Here is a 17,721-nt window from a genome sequence, read left to right on the forward strand (position 1 = left end):
CTATTTGCTATACCAGATTCTATAATGATCATCATGAGTCTATCCCCAGCGCTACACCATATCTCTGTGTTGAACCTTTCCTTGTCCTCTGACCCCCTCCCTCAGGCATACTTCGAAAGTCACGCTTTGTATAAATAGATTTGTAACACAAACAGGGGGAGTGGTAATGGACACACCGTAAAACACTTACCATTAAAAAGCAGATCCTGAACCACACCAGCTCTCCTTGCCCTCAGCGCTCTCAGCTCTTCTGCCCAGTGATCACTTGTGTGGCGCTCTGATAGAGCGGCTCTTAAAGTTGGTAGTAAATGTGCTGGTCGCCTTGATGCCTCTGTCCCCTCCCTCAGGGTGAATGGGGCTGGCCTACCACTACAGCTGAAGTCTATACAAGAGTCAGTCAAAGCAGGAAGCCTGCCCTCTGCATACTGTAGCTTGTATATCTCTGCAGCTATAAATACACATTTACATTGACTAAAAAAGCTGGTGTTTCTCCTTGAGCAGTGTCAGGAACCAAAATCTACACATTTAGTAATGCCCTTTGAACGTAGAGCAGTAGGCAGTAACTTATAAAGCAATCCATTGATCTTATCAAAATAATTTTTATTCTAGATCTTGAGATCAGAAAGCTGCACACTGCAGCTGTGTACAACAAAGATGAGGGCGAAGACAACACAAAAGGTTCCAAATTGATATTTACATGTTATCATACATCACATTTTATTTTTGATAGTTTGAATTGATAGCTACAAATAAAGTGGAATTACAAAAGTTTGGAGAAATACAAAACCTTGAAGGGCTCTCTGGCGTAGCAAAGATATATTTAACATTAGTACTTTCAGTTGAAACATAAAGACAGCAAAAAACACTTGAATAAAGTGTAAAAAGCTTTTTTTTTTTTTTTATCTAAAAACAATGTATTATAAAATACCATTCGACTGTCATAGACATCATTTGTAATAGTGTCTTTGTAGTACAGTCCAATTGCTGCATTAGAGAAGAACTATGAATGTTGTAAATAAAATGTTTAACAGGAGTGACATTCAGAACAGAATCTTAGATTGAGCGGGATGCAGGGACATGAAGCTGCTGTAGGAGACTGAAGCACAGAGAGGATTAAATGTGTGATGGCTTATTAACACTTCTCCCTGTTTCTCCATTTTGGTCTAAAGTGCAAAAAGAAGCCTCATTCTGGCTATGACTGTACAATGGTATTTTATAACTAAAAGCCACTCCCTCATTGCAACTTCAGGTGATGCAAAAGAACAAGCCTTTTGTTTTTCCAGCCGTCCTTAAACCACACGAGTGGAGTACAGAATAGGTTGCTGTGCTAGCATATATATCATTAGTATGTAGATAACCATGTTACATCAAGTCACACGCGGCAGGTCAGTTTCACCCTGTCAGACAAACAGCACTGACCTGCTTTAAAAACAGCAAGTCCAAAAACTATACACAAAAGCAGTGCTGTCTGTGCATAGGCCTGACCCGAGCCTTTTGCAGAGAGCACGAGGGACTGCAGCCACCTGACTAGCACGGCCAACCAAAGCAGGAGCAGCAGTGCCACGCCAAGCGTGAAAGCTGTGGACTTAACAAAAACAAAATAAGCTTAAGCCATCCACACCGCAACATGTAAGAAAGCAACCTGTCTGATGTTTAATGACCAAGCCTGAGAACAGGACACAATGGAGCAGCTCAGTCTGATTATCATTCAGCTATTGAGGAAATAAGCACACTGATGACAACATGAGGTTGCTCAGATGCTGTGACGGCCTTGTATCCGGGACCTGTTCACTTTGCATCAGTTCAGGACAGCGCTTGTGACCGCACAGCCTCTACCCTGAGGCCCCCATCACCACTGAGTTTACTCACAGAACCTGATGTCCAACACCATTTCTGACGCTTGAGGATACATGTTGCGCATAGGACACTTTACCATTAACTCCATATTGTCTACTACAGAGGGACCACCTGAATATTACATCTGACAAACTTCATTCTGAGAGCTCTACAATACATTTCTTTGAGCTTAAGTACTTCTCTCCAACACCAGATGACAAAAGTTGCGTAAAATCCAAATTCTACAAAACAATGTTTACAGGACAGTGTTGATTTATGTAATATGCACACATTAACTAAAAAAAAGTCATTCAAGTTTTATGAAAGATCCAAGTGTGATTTGGTTTTTTGGAGTTTGTTTCAATGAGTCCATACACACCTTTCTCTTGTTTGTCTGATCTATGTGAACGGGTGCAGTTCAGTCCTTAGTGTATGTGGGGGGGAGCTTCCATTTGGCTTTAAAACCAGACCATGGCCTCAGATAGGACTACAGCAGTGTGACGTACAGGCAGCGCAGTCAGTTGGTTTGGCTATGTACACATTCGTAGTCGGTCCATGGTTCCCCAGACCTTCGTCATTTTCTCAGGTCTAATACACAAACCTGCAAAGATAAAGAGCATGTCATGACCTTGATTCTCCATTATTTGATTGAACACCGAATGTCATAAACTTAATGATAACCCAGCAAGATGTAGACTTTGGCATATAAACAGTCTGCTTGGGTGTTGTTACATAAATAAACAACAAAAGTAAAAATGTCTGTCCAAATAGTAGTTTTAACAGCAGATGATAAACTTACAGATCCATCCGACGCGCTGGCCCCTACTTTGTCTCCTGTGGCGTTCCAGCAAACCTCAAAGATGCCCCCGGTTCCACGATAGCTGTGGACCAATGCTCCCGTCTACAGCAATCAACAAGCACATGAAAACATATTAAAATTTCACACAGTACAGCTGTTTAAGTCTTTGATTTTTGGGTCCTGACTTTTTTGTTTTGTTATTTTTAGTTTGTTATGCTAAAATGTATTTTAGAAATATATACCGTACATATTTATATTATTTTAAAAAATCTAAACATAGTTCATATATCTACTCGATTCATATCTACTGTAATGCAAATCCTTTAATTTTATTATATTTAAACTGAGAAAATAACTTGAGGCAGACTGGACGTTTTGCTTGGCCCCCATCACTGAGTTCACACAAGAGGCGGTAACGCAAATGATTGGAACAGTTCTGACCTGCGTGTTCCAGATGTGGACACACTTGTCAAAGGAGCCGCTGGCCAGGTGGCGTCCATCAGGGCTGAAGGCCACGCTGTAGACAGGCTCCTGGTGCCGGGTCAGAGTGTGGATGCACACGCCCCTCTCTACGTCCCACAGACGAACGGTGGAGTCAAAGGACGCACTGGCAAAGCACACGCAAGGGTTAGACATACTCACCACTCACCACTGTCATCTGTGGGCTGACATTACAACACTAAACACCACCCACCTGGCCAGCATGAGGTTGGCACTAGGGTTGTTGGTCCCAGGGCCTGTGGGGCTCCACTTGATTGTATAGATTTCTTTACTGTGAGCTTGGAGGTCATGAACACATGTGTCCTGTTTCATACTCCAGATCTAATATACAAGAGTCATGAGGACATAATATAACAGGTTTATAAAATGAGACATAATACTGGTCTCACCTTCAGTGTCATGTCATCAGAACAAGATGCCAGCAAACTGCCAGTGGGATCCCATTTTATGGCATTCACCTCATTCTAGGTAGATGAAACGAACAGTCAATATATTGATAGTTAAAGCACATGCTTTGCAGTATATTTTAGCACAGAAACAGTGATATAAATATATATAAATGTTGGCTGTTAGCACATCTGTCAGATGAGTGGATCTTCACTCATCAGTAGGTTCTTACAGTGTGTCCCTGGAAGGTCTTGACGGGCCTGTCCTGGCCCAGTTTACAAACATGTATGCACATGTCTGTGCTGCATGATGCAAACGTGTTGTTGCTTTGCCAGTCTACGTCCAGGGCAGGAGCTGAGGGAGAAGAAAGAAAATGGTTCAACTTAGTGAAAAATTTAGACTTCGTGATCACAAAAATGTGCTGCCTACATTAAGTGTCTTTCAATTTGGAAATAAGGTTTGTATATAAAAATGTATTAGGTTAAACAAGCTGAAAAGCCAAAGCCAAGAAGTCCAAATGCCTGAGTAATGCATAATATGAAACCATGAAATAATAAATCAGGAGGACACAGTGACAGACTCCACACTAAAGCAGCTAAACTATCTCACCTGAGTGGAAAGGAAACTGCTGCTTTGCCTCTCCTGTGTGAGCATCCCAGATAATTGTTGTCTGTTACAAAAAATAGGAGAGGAACCAATAGTATTAATACAATAGTTTTTGATTTGCAGAAAATAATTTGCCAACTCAACTAAAAGTTCAATATATGGATATATAGACTTGTACTTTGGTGTATGTGCACTAGATGGCATCAGAGAATTGTGCAAATTGTATGTTCTTTGAGTATTAACAAATCCATAGGCCATTTAGCGTATTCTACAAAAACAACACATTTCTTACCTTGTCTACACCAGCACTTAGAATAAAGTTTCCTTTCTTATTCCACTTGAGTGCAAATATAGGCCCTTTGTGCTGCCCTAAAGTACTTGCAAGGTTACCTAGGAAGGAAGAAATGGTATAAAGAAATCAGTTTTGATATGATGGTGATAAACTTCTAACAGTGAAGCTGAAAGTACCGTCTTTTGTCCATATTCTTGCAAAACCATCATATGAACCTGTGGCAAGTAGTGTGCCTTCACTCTGAAATGATGACAAAACAAATTCCTTATTGCAAGTGTCACTGATGAAGTTGGACCATAGAAGGTAGCTTTATGGAGCAAAGCTAGTTAAACTAAAGCTAGTTAAACTAAAACAAATTGACATACTACAGTAAATAATATGTAAATGACTGAATGACAAAACATACTTTCTCAAAACAGAGTACATTTCAACAGAGCTGCTTCTATTAAAGAAAACTTGGCAGTGGAACAGATTCAAAGCCGTGCGCACTCACATTCCAGTCGAGTGAGGTGACGTCTTTGTTGCTGGGTACGTCCTGGCCTCCTTCCCGAATGCAGTGCCTCAGAACCAGCTGAGTGGACCCGCCTGAGCTGTTCTCACTCAAGTTCCAGATCCGAGCTGTCGAGTCCCCAGACCTGTTAACAACATCATTTACAATCTTTACTGCGGATCCAGGCAAAAGTATGTATACAATCACTATCACTTAGTCAAAAAGGCATATCAAATGTAAAAGTATTTCATCCACCAACTTCCCATCTAGTGCAATAATGCCTTACTGGATTGACAATTTGCAGTCAGACTGAACATTTTAACTATACAGTGGTCCCTCGTTTATCGCGGGTGTTACGTTCCAAAAATAACCCGCGATAGGTGAAATCCGCGAAGTAGTCAACTTTATATTTTACAATTATTATATCTGTTTTAATGCTGTAAAACCCCTCACCACACACTTTATACACTTTTCTGAGATAGGACAGGGGCAAATTTTTTCCTTCTTTAAACTTATTGCTGCTGTCGTCCTTTTGTTACTTTCCTCCTTTATGTAACAAACTGAAGATTTATTTATTCCATAATGGAGCCCTACAGCACAGAGTCCTGCACGGGTCAATTTTTGGAGACCTGCACCCGCGCAGTACAGCGCCGCAACCGTGCAGTACAGCGCCGCACCCACGCGTTAACCCGAGATTATATCAAACTTTTGCACTGCCTACGCCACGGACTGAACCAAGACTAAACCAGGACTAAACCAGGACTAAACCAGGACTAACCTAGGACTGATTGCAGGACTGAAGTGGAGGACTAAACCAGGACTGAACTAGGACTAAAACAGGAGTCGCCTAACCCAGGACTAACCTAGGACTGATTGCAGGACTGAAGTGGAGGACTAAACCAGGACTGAACTAGGACTAAAACAGGAGTAGCCTAAACCAGGACTAAACCAGAAATGAAACAGGACTCACTGTTGGGACGGGCTTGGAGGTGACTGCAGGAGAAAGCACCCGCACAGAGCTCCGCACCTCACAGAGGTAATGCGGCAATTGGCCCATCACGCTTTGAGGAAAAACTGCTCGGCATTCTCTCTTATAAGTCCAAGATTAGTACTGGTTTGGACCTGGTTTAGTCCTGACTAGGGCTGGGCGATATGGATCAAAAAATATATCTCGATATATTTTTGCTATATCTCGATATACGATATATATCTCGATATATGTTCAAGAAAAAATAACCCCCTAAAACTGAAAACTGCAAAAACAAATCTGCCAAATTCCACAAGGTCCTTTTTTTTATTGAAGTGTAAGAGGTCGGCAGTTCATATAGGAACATTTAAGACTACAAAAAACCCTAATTACATAAATAATAATTTAACTGTAAAATAAAAGAAATAATACATATTTCCTTCTTTTCATTCATAAATAAACCAACTCAACACAAGCTCATCTTTGCATTAACTGTTATCCAAACCAGAATCATAACCATGAGCTCATTTAGCAGAAGAAGCTCAGGATGTTCCTTATTTCAATAGATCCATGTTATTATCCAGCAGTAAGGAGCTCTGAGATTTCCCACAATCCACTGCAGACCAAACCCAACGTTTCCAAACACTATTGTACAAGTGACACTGCAGCAGATTATTAATTAAAAATATTCTGCATAAATAAATTTTACATTGCTAAACTTTACAATATATAAAGCATAACGACTCTAGAGCCACATCAGCCCGTTTGCGATAATAATGTGTTTAATGCAGTTCTGCGCACGTGTGTTTACATTTTACAGAAACGAAACTTAAGCGCATGGCTCATTTGCATAAACAGCGCACTTCTCACGCAGCTCACCTCGTTTAGCTTCTTTCGGGCTAAAGGACGCGACTCGGTGGAATATGAGGATGTGCTGTTGATCGTTTTGTCTGTAAATGGTGGAAAAGGTTCGTGGTGCTTGAAGCTTTTCACTGACACCAACTTTCGGCGTTCATGGCGATAGTGAAGAGTGAAGGAGACACGAGCGAACAAAATCAGGGAGGCGGAGGCGACGAGAGAGAAGACAAACAAGCGAAGCGGCGAAATCATATCGAGTTTAAAAACTCAATATATTTAAAATATCGATATATCGCCCACCCCTAGTCCTGACAAACCCGTGTGTAATTACTACCCACCCGTAATACGCAATACGCGTTCATACACTGCTTAAAAAAAAAAAAGCATGCAAAATTGCACAAAAAAAATCCACGAAACAGCGAGACCACAAAAAGGTGACTGTATACTACATTTATATTTACCCTATTCACTTAGTCAGTTATCATGTACTGCCAATGTATTAAGCAGATGTGGGACACAGGGACAGGTTTATGAATATAATTACAGAAAGAAAGGTTTGGAAAGAGCCTGTTTTCTTACAGTAGAAATTAAGCTGTAAAAAGTTAACTGACCCTGATGCAAGCAGGTCATTGACTGGGTTCCAGGCACAGATGAACACTTCAGATTCATGGCCTCTCAGGACCATGGCTTTACTCTGGGGAATCTCCACATCCCTGTCCACCTCCATCACCTCTGAATGGTGATCTGTGGAAAGAAATATCATGTTATTCTATGTTTCAACAAAAATAAAGCTTGAGGCCTTTTCAGGTAGCCAAGAACAATTGTAGTTTTGGTATATGTGATCTAAGGCATCTGAAGATGGCCTGTGTAGGGTAGGAGGGGCATGGGCTAGCTTACTGGCTAAAGTGTGCGATCCATTTTCTTCACCATTTGCAGTGCCCTCTCCATTCTTGGTGCTTCCCTGGGTCCCACTGCCAGCTGCTGCCTGCTGCTGCGCCGCCATCTTGTCCCTGTATGCCTGCTGTCTGGTTTGGACCACATCTGGCATCACAGCATCGATCAGAGACAAGGACTCAATGGGCCTCCCATCAAACAATGTCCCATCCTGAAACAAATTAAAAGAGCTATGAGAAACATGCTGCAGTAAAGCCTGGGAGTTAGTATCAGCAGATATGCAATGCAATGTGGTGGCCAAGGAGCTCTCATAATTTACTGGCCATTATTTTTAAGAAGCATAAACAGATCAGCACAATCAGTGAACATGAGTCTAGTGTATGCTCTATCAGAGAGAATAATTATTATTCAGACCATGTATATCTCTCTATTTTTCAGATTCTTAAATACTGATCCAAGTACATACTTAGCACCACAGAACGTTGTAACTAAATGGTGTCATACACTGTCACGCCTCTGTACAATGTTAAGTATCACAGCAGTTAAAAACTCCCCATATAAAAAACACACATAATGCTAAATGCATAAAGTACATTTGGGGTTTGAGCATCACCTCATTGATGCTGACTTCAGCCTCCACATACTGCAGACCCTTCTGGATGATAGATATAAGGGCAGCAGGGGGCACCAGGGCTCCATTGATGTTGGACTGGCTGATGTGGCTCTCTATGCCAAAGGTAAATGCAGAGTGGGAGAAGCCTTGAGGAATAACAAAATAAAAAATAAAAAAAACAATGTTAGAACACAAATCCTACAATGTTTTAAAAGGAGAAATATTAGGCTGCTGGCGCACCTGACTCTTGCAGATATCTGTAAACCAGGAAGTTAACCTCATCGCTGCTTATGCTCATTTTGGGTCCCAGTGATCAAACCATTGGCTCAACACAGGAGAGGGGCCTATAAGCAAACATAGAGTGAGAACTGTGTGACTAAATCTCATCTCACTGCATTAACATTCTGTAGTAACACAAATAGACAGTAAAAGTGTCACAACATGGAGGGCATGGAGCCAGGTGTATGCTCACAGGATGAGGTTACACCATGAGTCACAGCAAACACCAAGTGCCACACACATGGAAACTGGAGCAGCGGTAAAAACTAGGGCTGTGGTCGACAACAGATATTCTTGACCGACTAAGACTACCCAGTGCATCTACTAGGGGTTGCCAAAGTGGAGGCTGTGAGATGATTTAAATTATTATTTTTTTTTATATGACACTATATTAAATAAACTAAGAGAATGAAAAAAGTACATTTGTGTGAACACAATAAACCACACAAATAAAGAATATTAAATTTGATCTAACAGATTTTGCCACTCAAAATTGTTATCAACGCCAATTAATGTTCTCAATTAGACAATGAAAAGGTGTTTGCGTGAGGCTGAAGAAATCAAATTAGTCAGTAAAAAGGTAGAAATTAGTAACAATTTATTGCTAAAAGTCTGTCCAATTCCATCCAACTTGACATACACATCTTGAGAACAGCTTTTTAGAGAATGCCAATGCTCAGTCAGTTCTACTTATTTGTCTGTGTCTGTGATCTTAATACTTACAAGATGCAGACAGAGCACAGTGATCTGATTCTGTCATTACATGCTGCTTTTATAATATACTCTATGCTATACAAAATGTTAATGCACATTACTATACAATTATCTTTGATTTATTATATATTCGTTTTTGTAGATTTATAGATTTAAGAGACAATATTAGAGACAATATTACCCATGAGAGGTTTTCAAATCCCTGCCATAGCAAGGATGTCTTCAGTGAGAAATGTTGGGCCCTGAAGAGAAACAAAAGAACAAAATGGGTAAACAGTTGATAAAACATCGGAATTTGAATTAAAAAAATTAAGAAATGTTTCATCAGGATATGATATGTGACTTTCCAAAATTTTACTGGACAATACAATAACTGTGTGTCCATTTGCAGTATAAAGCTAGGTCCATTAAGTTGACATTTCGGTCTAAGTTAGTGTAGTATTTTTCTGGGAATTAAATTGGCAATTCTTAAAATTAAAATAGCAAGTGAAAAGACTCAAAAAATCTGCAGCTGAGGCATAACAAGTAAATAAGAGTTAGTATCGCATCTTTTAGATTCAACAGAATCACATCACGAACTGATATATATTTAGAAAAGTTGGGACGCTCGAATAAATTGTAAACAAAGTACACCTCGATAGAAGTATACAGTCAGTGGAAAAAAAAAAAAAAAACATCAGTGAGGTTTATGTTGTTGAGAGGGAGATTCACATGACACCTGTCACCAAAGGACAGAGAAAAAATTAAATATCAGGCTTAATCTGGTCAGGGGATTCCGCAAAGAACAAGCTTAAGATTAACATAGGGGCAAAAACAGTATAGTGCAGTTAATTATACTTAGATCGATATTAAACCACTAGTTGGTATTACAGGACACTATCTGATAGGCGTTAGTCCATTGGCTGCTCTGCTGTGACCGTACCCTTCACCACTCACGCTAGTTTGGCATGGTCCTGTAACAATTTAAATTTTAAAGATGAAAGTTTATGCTTCAAACGCGGCAACGTCCAACTTTGGGCACTAACTGTAATGCAGTTTTCTCGGAATAACACGTATTTATATCTAGGAGCAAGCGCGTGGTATAAAACAATCGATTAGTATCAAATTAAACCTGCTAACATTAGCAGCTAACCATAGCATGCTAAGCTAATGACAGAGCTGCTATGTTTGCTACATACCTACTTTAGTCAATGATTTTAAAGCCTTGTCCGTTACTCTGGAAGCTACAATAAAACCATACTAGTTTAAGGTTAAATTGTGTCACCTTTTGCAAATACATGCAGTAATATAAGGTATAAAATGAATGCTAAAGCAGGCGGTAAGGGCCAGCAGCGGCTACAGAGACACTCGCCACAGCATAGTGACCTGTCATGGCAAAATTAGCTGCCTGAAACTACTTGTTATTTCAGCGGTTCTTTTTAGTATTATATGAATGTAGGGTTTCTGGTGAGATCAAGCATATAGCATTACAACGTAAATGTAATCCATATGTTATGTATACACTGTTTTAATGTTGTATTATACTATATTAATGATAATCATACTAACCTTTACGCGCCGAAGGACGACGATGGAAAAGTAGTGTTCTCTGCTGTTCCTAAAATGTGTCTCTGGAGGGTTTACTACACTGAAGCACGATAAATTCCTCCTAGCTAAACAAATGGCGTTAAAAGTTGGTTGCGGACATACACTGTATATAGAAGTCAGTGGTTGCGGAGAGCGCCACCCCCTCAACAGCAGTCATAACAAACTGAGTCCTTCTCCCATCCCCCTCAGCTCATTTTGGCGTGGTGGGTCTTTACTCGCTGTGGATTAACGACACCTCCCCCTCCGCTATTGCCCAGTCATTCAGACTGGGAAAATCAACAACAGCCTTACATCATCATTTCGCTCTGATTTATACATTTGATTAATTCTGCATAACTAATTTACAAACATTTTTACATCTCTCAGAGTTAACTGTGTAGAGTCATTATGCTGTGAAAAAATAAAAGAATAGAAAATCAGAGATGACCACCTTCCTTGTATACTCCGGTTCATCTATCCGCAGTTGTTGTGTAGTTATTACAGCATGCATACGGTCTTTAGATAATTAATAAATGTTATGCAACAGTAAATATCTATTATTTCAAATTAGATCTAGATTAATCTTATGTGTCAGCTACAATTTAATTGGCCCATAGACCTATAATAAGATTTTATTATAGTTCTATGAATTGCCCTTATTAAATTAGATTTTTGGCCTTGACATTAGCCAAGGTTTCTCAAAATTGTGACTGGTGACTTGACTTTAGAATTTGACTTATACTTGTGAACTATAAGTCAAACCCAGGTTTTGTGTCTGATTTATTTTCGACAGGAGATAATACATTTTAGCTATTGACATCCAATGTGATTGCACAGTTCATGCAATTGTTTTTGCATGAACTGGGCTAAATCTAGGCTACATTTGATTTGCCCAAATTACCATTAATGGCTGTACAAATTACTAAAAGCTTTTCTATGGTGAATCATACAGTCTATGATCATACCCCACTTGGAAATAAGATGAGCAGGGAATAATTTTCTGAGAACACAGCGCCCTCCTGTGGCAAAACGCTCTTTTACCACGTGGCCCATTCAGACTACAGTCAGTATCCATCTCATGTTCACATTTATGTGGTCCCCCTGCCTTCTCCTGACGAACTTGGCTATAGATACATGGCCACCCTGAAGTCAACCCCAATCTGCTGCTATATTTAGCAGCTCAGTTAGGGCTCGTTGTGTCTCGGTTTTAAGCGTGACTTCATTGTGTAGGGGACATATAACTTGTAGGTACAGGTATGGCTGGAATGGCACTTGGAGTTTAAATAAGAGGTAGCCATCTGAGTGCTGGGCGAGCAAATGGAGCTTGTCGGAATAGCCACTGCTGACAACTGTTTGAATCCCACAGAAAGGATTATAATGACAGCCTACTGGACAAGAGGTAGGCCTGAGTGAGTGGGTATCTCAGTACAGTTATTTCAACACAGCACACATTAGACCGACTCTAAAAGATGCTAGAGATTATCTGTGATGTGCAATGTTCAAGTGTCTGTGGTCAGAGGGAAAACTATGTGCTAGAGTCTACCTTGGATCTATTAGGAGCCTATACACAGATGGGATATTGTAGTTCTGAGATCCATACATACATAAAATCAGTGTAGACTGATTTTTACAGGCAACTGCTCTAAATGATAACTCTAAAAATACAATCAGATAACATACATGTTTAAGATTTGAAACAGTTTGCTGCTTCTTTTAGCAAAACATTGCAGTCCATTTGGATTGTTGTGCGGCATTTTGTTAGGCTAAATATCAACGTGTTTTTGGCCTTTGATTTTAATGTGCCATGTGTTTTGTGTGTTCATAAAATAGAGTTTAAAAATCAATGCAAAAACGTAATAAACAATTGATGGAAGTTAATACATATTTTGGTTTAATTTGCACTTTTTTTTGCAACTACATTCTAAATCTTACACTAAACTTGAGATGTGTTGCAAGCTGATGCTAGTAGCCTGTGTGATGTATGGTGTGTCAAAGAGTGCATTTTAAGGCAGAGAGAACTCCAAGCACCTGACATGAAAGCAATAATCACTAGAAGGACGAGGCAAAAATACATCTCGAGACATTTTTCATCAAAGAGAGCGCTGATAGCAGGCTGGGCTCTGAATGCCACTGGGCTGTGGAACATGGTGCCAAGAGTAAACACTAAAGCAAATGTATAGGATCAAAACCATTCCCCAGAGACAGCCATATGACGTCAGGTATACTTTCATAGTTTCATTTCACTGCAATAAAAACAAACATCCTCTTCCGTAATCATGTGGTTTCATACCACTCATTTGAGAATTGTATATAGTCATTTTGGCTTTTGGGCCCTGGATGAAAAAGTAGAAGTTGGAAATGTAAGGACATCTTTAACGGTGAAGTTTGGCCAGATGTACTATACAGTTCCACATCAAAAAGTTCACTTCAGTGCATTGAAAACCAAATAGGGGATCTTATTTAAATAAATTATATGGACAAAGTTCTGTAAAATGACTTTAAGTCCAGCTGTATCAAAATAGTCAAATGAGAACCCAACTAGCATGGTTATAGAATAAACTATAGTAGGGAGAGCTGAAAAGAAGATGTATGACACTGGCGTTCTAAAGGAGAGGTTGATTTACCATCAGTACAGGACATGAACCCTCAAAACAGAATGATATTGTCCATTCCAGTCGAGTGCAGTTCAGTCTGCCTATGCTTCCATTGTAGGGAGTATTATAACTCTGATGATGCATGCTAAGAAAACAAGGTCTGAACTGGCTGTGAGCGCCTTCAGTAAACGCAAGAACTGTAATTTCTGTAACACGTGGCAAGGCAAGCTAGTTTATAAGAAAGACATTGACCCTGTTTCACAAAGAAAGATCAATTAACGTAAGGGTTTAAGAGTAAACTCAGGGTTAATGAGACAGACAACTCAGAGTTTTCTGTTTCACAAAGCAGGTTTGAAGCAGTTAGGAAACTCAGAGATAGTAAATCTTGAGTTTAGCAAAAGACATAAGACTTTATCAAGGGATACCAGAAAAGAGGATTCACCATGGCAGTAGTAAACAGATTTAATTGCACATTCAATTTATCCTATTTTAGTATGAAGATACTAATAATATCACTCAAAATTTCTCCATCATTTCGTTGCAGCCTACTTAGGTTAAAAATAAATAAAAACATTAAACTGTTTTTTAAAAAAAGTTAAAATTATCATTTTAATAGCTGATATCAGATTTTAAATTAAATGATCTAAGTTTTTAAATGTATCCTGCATAAATCCGGTTTTAAAAATGTACATGATTTAAACTGAATAAAGTATGATCCATGAATTTAACGATTTACACTTCTTAATACACTCAGACGGTGATGACAGATCCTACTTTTAAGTAATTTGAGTAAAAGTCACATCATTCAACTCTTGTCAAGCCTAAGTGCAGCTGGTCCTTCTGTGACTGACCGATCAAAAGTCTCCTTCAGGAGCAGACACAGGTTAAACTCAGGATTAGATCAATAAAACGTGCTCTGGACCAGGTTAGGTCCGAGTTTGGCCTCAACCTGCTTCTCGAAACACGGCCATTAAAATCACAATACCAACAAATCAAAACATCTTAAAATTAATAGAGTGCAGAATACAAATCTTCCAGTCATATAACATATACCATAAATGTTTTATTGAGTTTTTTTGTGTGTGTGTGTGTGGGTAATTAAAAATTGGGACCATAGCTATAACAAATAACAATTCAAAACAGAATGGTCAACCGAAAATAAGGTTAATTAAAATTAATGTAAAGAGTTACACAAAAGTACATAAATGGCTTATAATGTGTATCAAAAAATATAAACAAAATAAATCTACATTCAATTACTACATCCTTATGCAGTAAATTTAAAGTTGTTTGTGTCTAAGCATCTGTTATGTGAACTTACAAGGTCAGATAGACAGGCTGGAGCTCCATATATCATTAGTTGTAGCGTCAGTAGTCATGCCTTAAAAGTTATTGGGTAGGAAGTCACTTAGCTGTGTAAACCTGACCTCACTACACAGCCTTGGAGTTTAAACTCCAACGCTGCTGCTAAAGTGTGAAGTTAGCCATCCATTCTCCAAATCTGAGTGTCCATCTTTAGCTGAAATCAATACAGTTATGCGTGGAACTCAGGACACTCGGGAACCACTGGTCAATGGTGTGCAGTGACGCTGGCGAAAAGTTGGGGAGTTAGAGACAGACAGTTTAAAATTTATGTAAGTGCGATTTGCTGTTTTGGTATGCATGCAAAAATGTGCGGAATGTTAATGTATGCTTCTTTTTTTATGGGCTTTACAGTGTCCCTGGAAGTGCTGTGTTTTTGTGTCACATGGGCGTCACACAGCTGTAGGAAATTACTCACTTCCAGAGAACTTTCTGGCAAAAGTAAAATATAATAATTTGGTCCCGGGACATGGGTGAGGCCGCAGCTATCCCCCACAAAACTTTATAATCTGCCAGGCAAAATTGCTTTGTTAGTAGGTATTCATATGCAGATTTTTATTATAATAAGCAAGTTTGAGTTGATATAGTCAACATTGTATACATTTGTAGATTTCCCTTTTAAATATTTTTTACGAAAATACAGTGTAGGGAAAACTGGCTCTTGAATCACATTTGGAAGCACTGAAGTGAATCAATATTTGATATGCCTCTGTGAGTATCATGTTACAAAAATATAGGGTACCAAGGCCAAGCCCTAAGAGGGGTTAAGTCAGGAGGTACATTTGATAACCTATGCCTAAGAGATGCAATTAAAAGGCTGGGGGACAATATTTTCTATTTTGCGGATATATAGTACTAATTAAATGGCAATGGCAGCTTGCCATGTATTGAAAATAACTTGTTTTTGTGTAAAACAGGAGCTGAAGCTGTACGGTGACAGGACAATCACTTTGTGTTGACAGAGGCCTTGTTTCTACTATACACCAGGTATGCCTCAACAGCATTAGCACCTTTTATTTGTGCCTATCAATCTTGTTGTTTACTCTTTGTAACATGTCACTGTGGGCAGAATGCCATGTTTGCTTGGTGTTGGTGAACAGTCTTTTTGCTTCACAATGTCATACTGCAACCACTGACCCACTCTATAATTTGCTTTGCTGGAATTGTATTATAATAGGTTGCAATCATGCATCAAAGGTATGAAGTGTCATAGTGACTTCTTATTTTTAAGTTTGTTCTTAGTTTGAATATTTTTGCAGGTCTTTCCAACAATCTTTACGTTCTGGATCAGCAAGACGTGGATCATCTCGAAAGATGTTCTTTGTGGCAGGGGCAAAAAACTCAGGAAGAGGAGGAGGTGGAGGAGGGGGCAGTGAAAGAAGGTAAATATCCTAACAACAAGAAGTTTATTGTTTTTATTATAGTCAGTATTTCACTGTTGTTCTCATCAGGTCAATTTATCAAAAGTTTCGAGAGGTGGATTTATTGGACAAGAAGAACACAGTGACCGCACTGAAGCCTGGCGAGGACCGGGCAATTCTCCTGGGTTTAGGAATGATCTTGTCTTCAGTCATGATGTATTTTGTTTTGGGGATCACTATATTACGTTCTTATGCAGACAGGTCCGTTCACTCATTTAAATGACCAAAATGTGATCAAAACTTTGATGCATCTTGGTTTAAAATAGATTTTCATGTGTGTCATAGTGTGTGGACAGAGGAGGGTGTGTGCTTGGTGCTTAACTCCACAGTGACGGCAGACATGAACTGCTCCTACAGCTGTGGGTCTGACTGCTGGAGAGTGTCCAAGTACCCCTGCCTGCAGGTGTACGTCAGCATCAACAGCACCGGGCGCATCAGCCGCCTGTCCCACAATGAGGAAACACAGGACGCTAGCTCTGAGGTTAGCATGAGTTTTATCTACCTTTGCTCTTAACCATAATGTATAATAATAGTATTGTATTTATGGACTGTGCTTTGTTTCTTCTGGCAGCATATATGCAAATTGTAATTGCATGTTTACTGATCTAATGATGTGATCTTATCACAGTATTAGATCGGTAGCAGGTGGGAGCCAATTTTGATGATAGTTGTGATGTTTTCTGTAGGCTTTTGGTTCAGTGCATATTTCTTCCATAAGATGCACAGGGGCTTTGCATGTTAGTTTCTCTACAAGATGTATAGTTTAAAATGTAAAGTAAATGTATCATGAAAAAAGTACCATGATTTTATTAGTTACACAACAAAATGCCCTTCTCTGTGTGGACTGATATAATAATATGATTGATCACAGTACAAAGCATTATTATTGTGTAATAAAACAATAACACATGTATATGTTGTGTTCCTCTATCTGCAGTGCTTCTACGTACCACGGTGCCAGAGGGATAGTTTGGCCATGCACTCCATGATTATGAACATTTCAGAGCGTCTCAAGGTCAACCAGCAGGTCCCTTGTTACTATGACCCACAGGAGGAGCAGGAGGCTGTGCTGCTAATGCGCCTGTACGACCACAAGGCAGTTTTCCACACGCTGCTGTGGCCCTCGTGCATGCTCACCGGAGGAGCTCTGATCATCCTGATGGTCAAACTCACACAGTACCTTTCCAGACTCTGTGAAGAGATTGGGAAGATCAAGAGGTGAAGTACATAAAGGATTATAAACACTTTGGTGACACATTCTTTTGAAATAGGTGGCCTTGCCATGAACTCTTGTAAACTTTCCACTTCAAATGAGACATGTGGAACAGCTGACTCTCACAGCACAGTGAGGATGTTTACACAATGGACTGAATGTTCTGAGTTGGAAGTGTACTTACATTCAAGACACTGCAGAAGGTTGCCCTACGTGCCTTTGTTTACAAGAATATCATTGTGATATTTTAGCTCTGGCCTGTTGTAGCAATAACAACAGCTTGGATGCACTGTTCTGTATGACTGTTTTATATGAAGAAATGACCAAAA

General features: G+C 39.5%; 2 protein-coding genes across 6 annotated transcripts; one reads left to right on the plus strand and one right to left on the minus strand.

Annotated features, from left to right (window-relative positions):
• Positions 1-583: 583 nt before the first annotated feature.
• On the minus strand, positions 584-10,982 carry tbl1xr1b (TBL1X/Y related 1b). Of its 4 annotated transcripts, none has more exons than XM_055151735.1 (16): positions 10,785-10,982; positions 9,418-9,478; positions 8,484-8,587; positions 8,244-8,389; positions 7,634-7,841; positions 7,348-7,480; positions 4,915-5,056; positions 4,598-4,661; positions 4,422-4,519; positions 4,133-4,193; positions 3,756-3,877; positions 3,526-3,600; positions 3,330-3,457; positions 3,077-3,242; positions 2,636-2,737; positions 584-2,437 (listed from the first exon to the last, which is right to left on the minus strand). In XM_055151735.1, the coding sequence occupies exons 3-16, from the start codon at positions 8,539-8,541 to the stop codon at positions 2,411-2,413; spliced, it is 1,530 nt and encodes a 509-aa protein (XP_055007710.1). In that variant the 5' UTR covers positions 8,542-8,587; positions 9,418-9,478; positions 10,785-10,982; the 3' UTR covers positions 584-2,410. The 4 variants fall into 4 exon arrangements, with proteins under 4 accessions (XP_055007710.1, XP_020795104.1, XP_020795105.1 ...); XM_020939445.2 differs by lacking the exon at positions 10,785-10,982 and adding an exon at positions 10,419-10,606; XM_020939446.2 differs by lacking the exon at positions 10,785-10,982 and adding an exon at positions 10,415-10,606.
• A 920-nt stretch (positions 10,983-11,902) lies between these two features.
• On the plus strand, positions 11,903-17,712 carry kcnmb2 (potassium large conductance calcium-activated channel, subfamily M, beta member 2). Of its 2 annotated transcripts, XM_055152036.1 has the most exons (6): positions 11,903-12,201; positions 15,676-15,745; positions 16,018-16,140; positions 16,210-16,380; positions 16,465-16,660; positions 17,117-17,712. In XM_055152036.1, exons 3-6 carry the CDS (start codon positions 16,073-16,075, stop codon positions 17,399-17,401), a joined length of 720 nt encoding a protein of 239 aa, XP_055008011.1. In that variant the 5' UTR covers positions 11,903-12,201; positions 15,676-15,745; positions 16,018-16,072; the 3' UTR covers positions 17,402-17,712. The 2 variants fall into 2 exon arrangements, with proteins under 2 accessions (XP_055008011.1, XP_020795034.1); XM_020939375.2 differs by lacking the exon at positions 11,903-12,201 and having other exon boundaries at positions 15,491-15,745.
• Positions 17,713-17,721: the final 9 nt, after the last annotated feature.

This window comes from Boleophthalmus pectinirostris, unplaced genomic scaffold (genome assembly GCF_026225935.1).
Source record: "Boleophthalmus pectinirostris isolate CB_2022bp ecotype Guang Dong unplaced genomic scaffold, ASM2622593v1 HiC_scaffold_16, whole genome shotgun sequence".
NCBI lineage: Eukaryota > Metazoa > Chordata > Actinopteri > Gobiiformes > Gobiidae > Boleophthalmus > Boleophthalmus pectinirostris.

Bases quoted from the DNA above. Each gene is read 5' to 3' on its own strand.
- tbl1xr1b (XM_055151735.1), bottom strand. From the start codon at position 8,541: ATGAGCATAAGCAGCGATGAGGTTAACTTCCTGGTTTACAGATATCTG. The intron at 3,243-3,329 runs GTGGGTGGTGTT...GTGCTTTGCCAG, and splicing joins GCCAACCTCATGCTGGCCAG to TGCGTCCTTTGACTCCACCG. The intron at 2,438-2,635 runs GTAAGTTTATCA...TTATCTTTGCAG, and splicing joins CCAGCGCGTCGGATGGATCT to GTTTGTGTATTAGACCTGAG.
- kcnmb2 (XM_055152036.1), top strand. From the start codon at position 16,073: ATGTTCTTTGTGGCAGGGGCAAAAAACTCAGGAAGAGGAGGAGGTGGA. The intron at 16,141-16,209 runs GTAAATATCCTA...TGTTCTCATCAG, and splicing joins GGAGGGGGCAGTGAAAGAAG to GTCAATTTATCAAAAGTTTC. The intron at 16,381-16,464 runs GTCCGTTCACTC...TGTGTGTCATAG, and splicing joins TTACGTTCTTATGCAGACAG to TGTGTGGACAGAGGAGGGTG.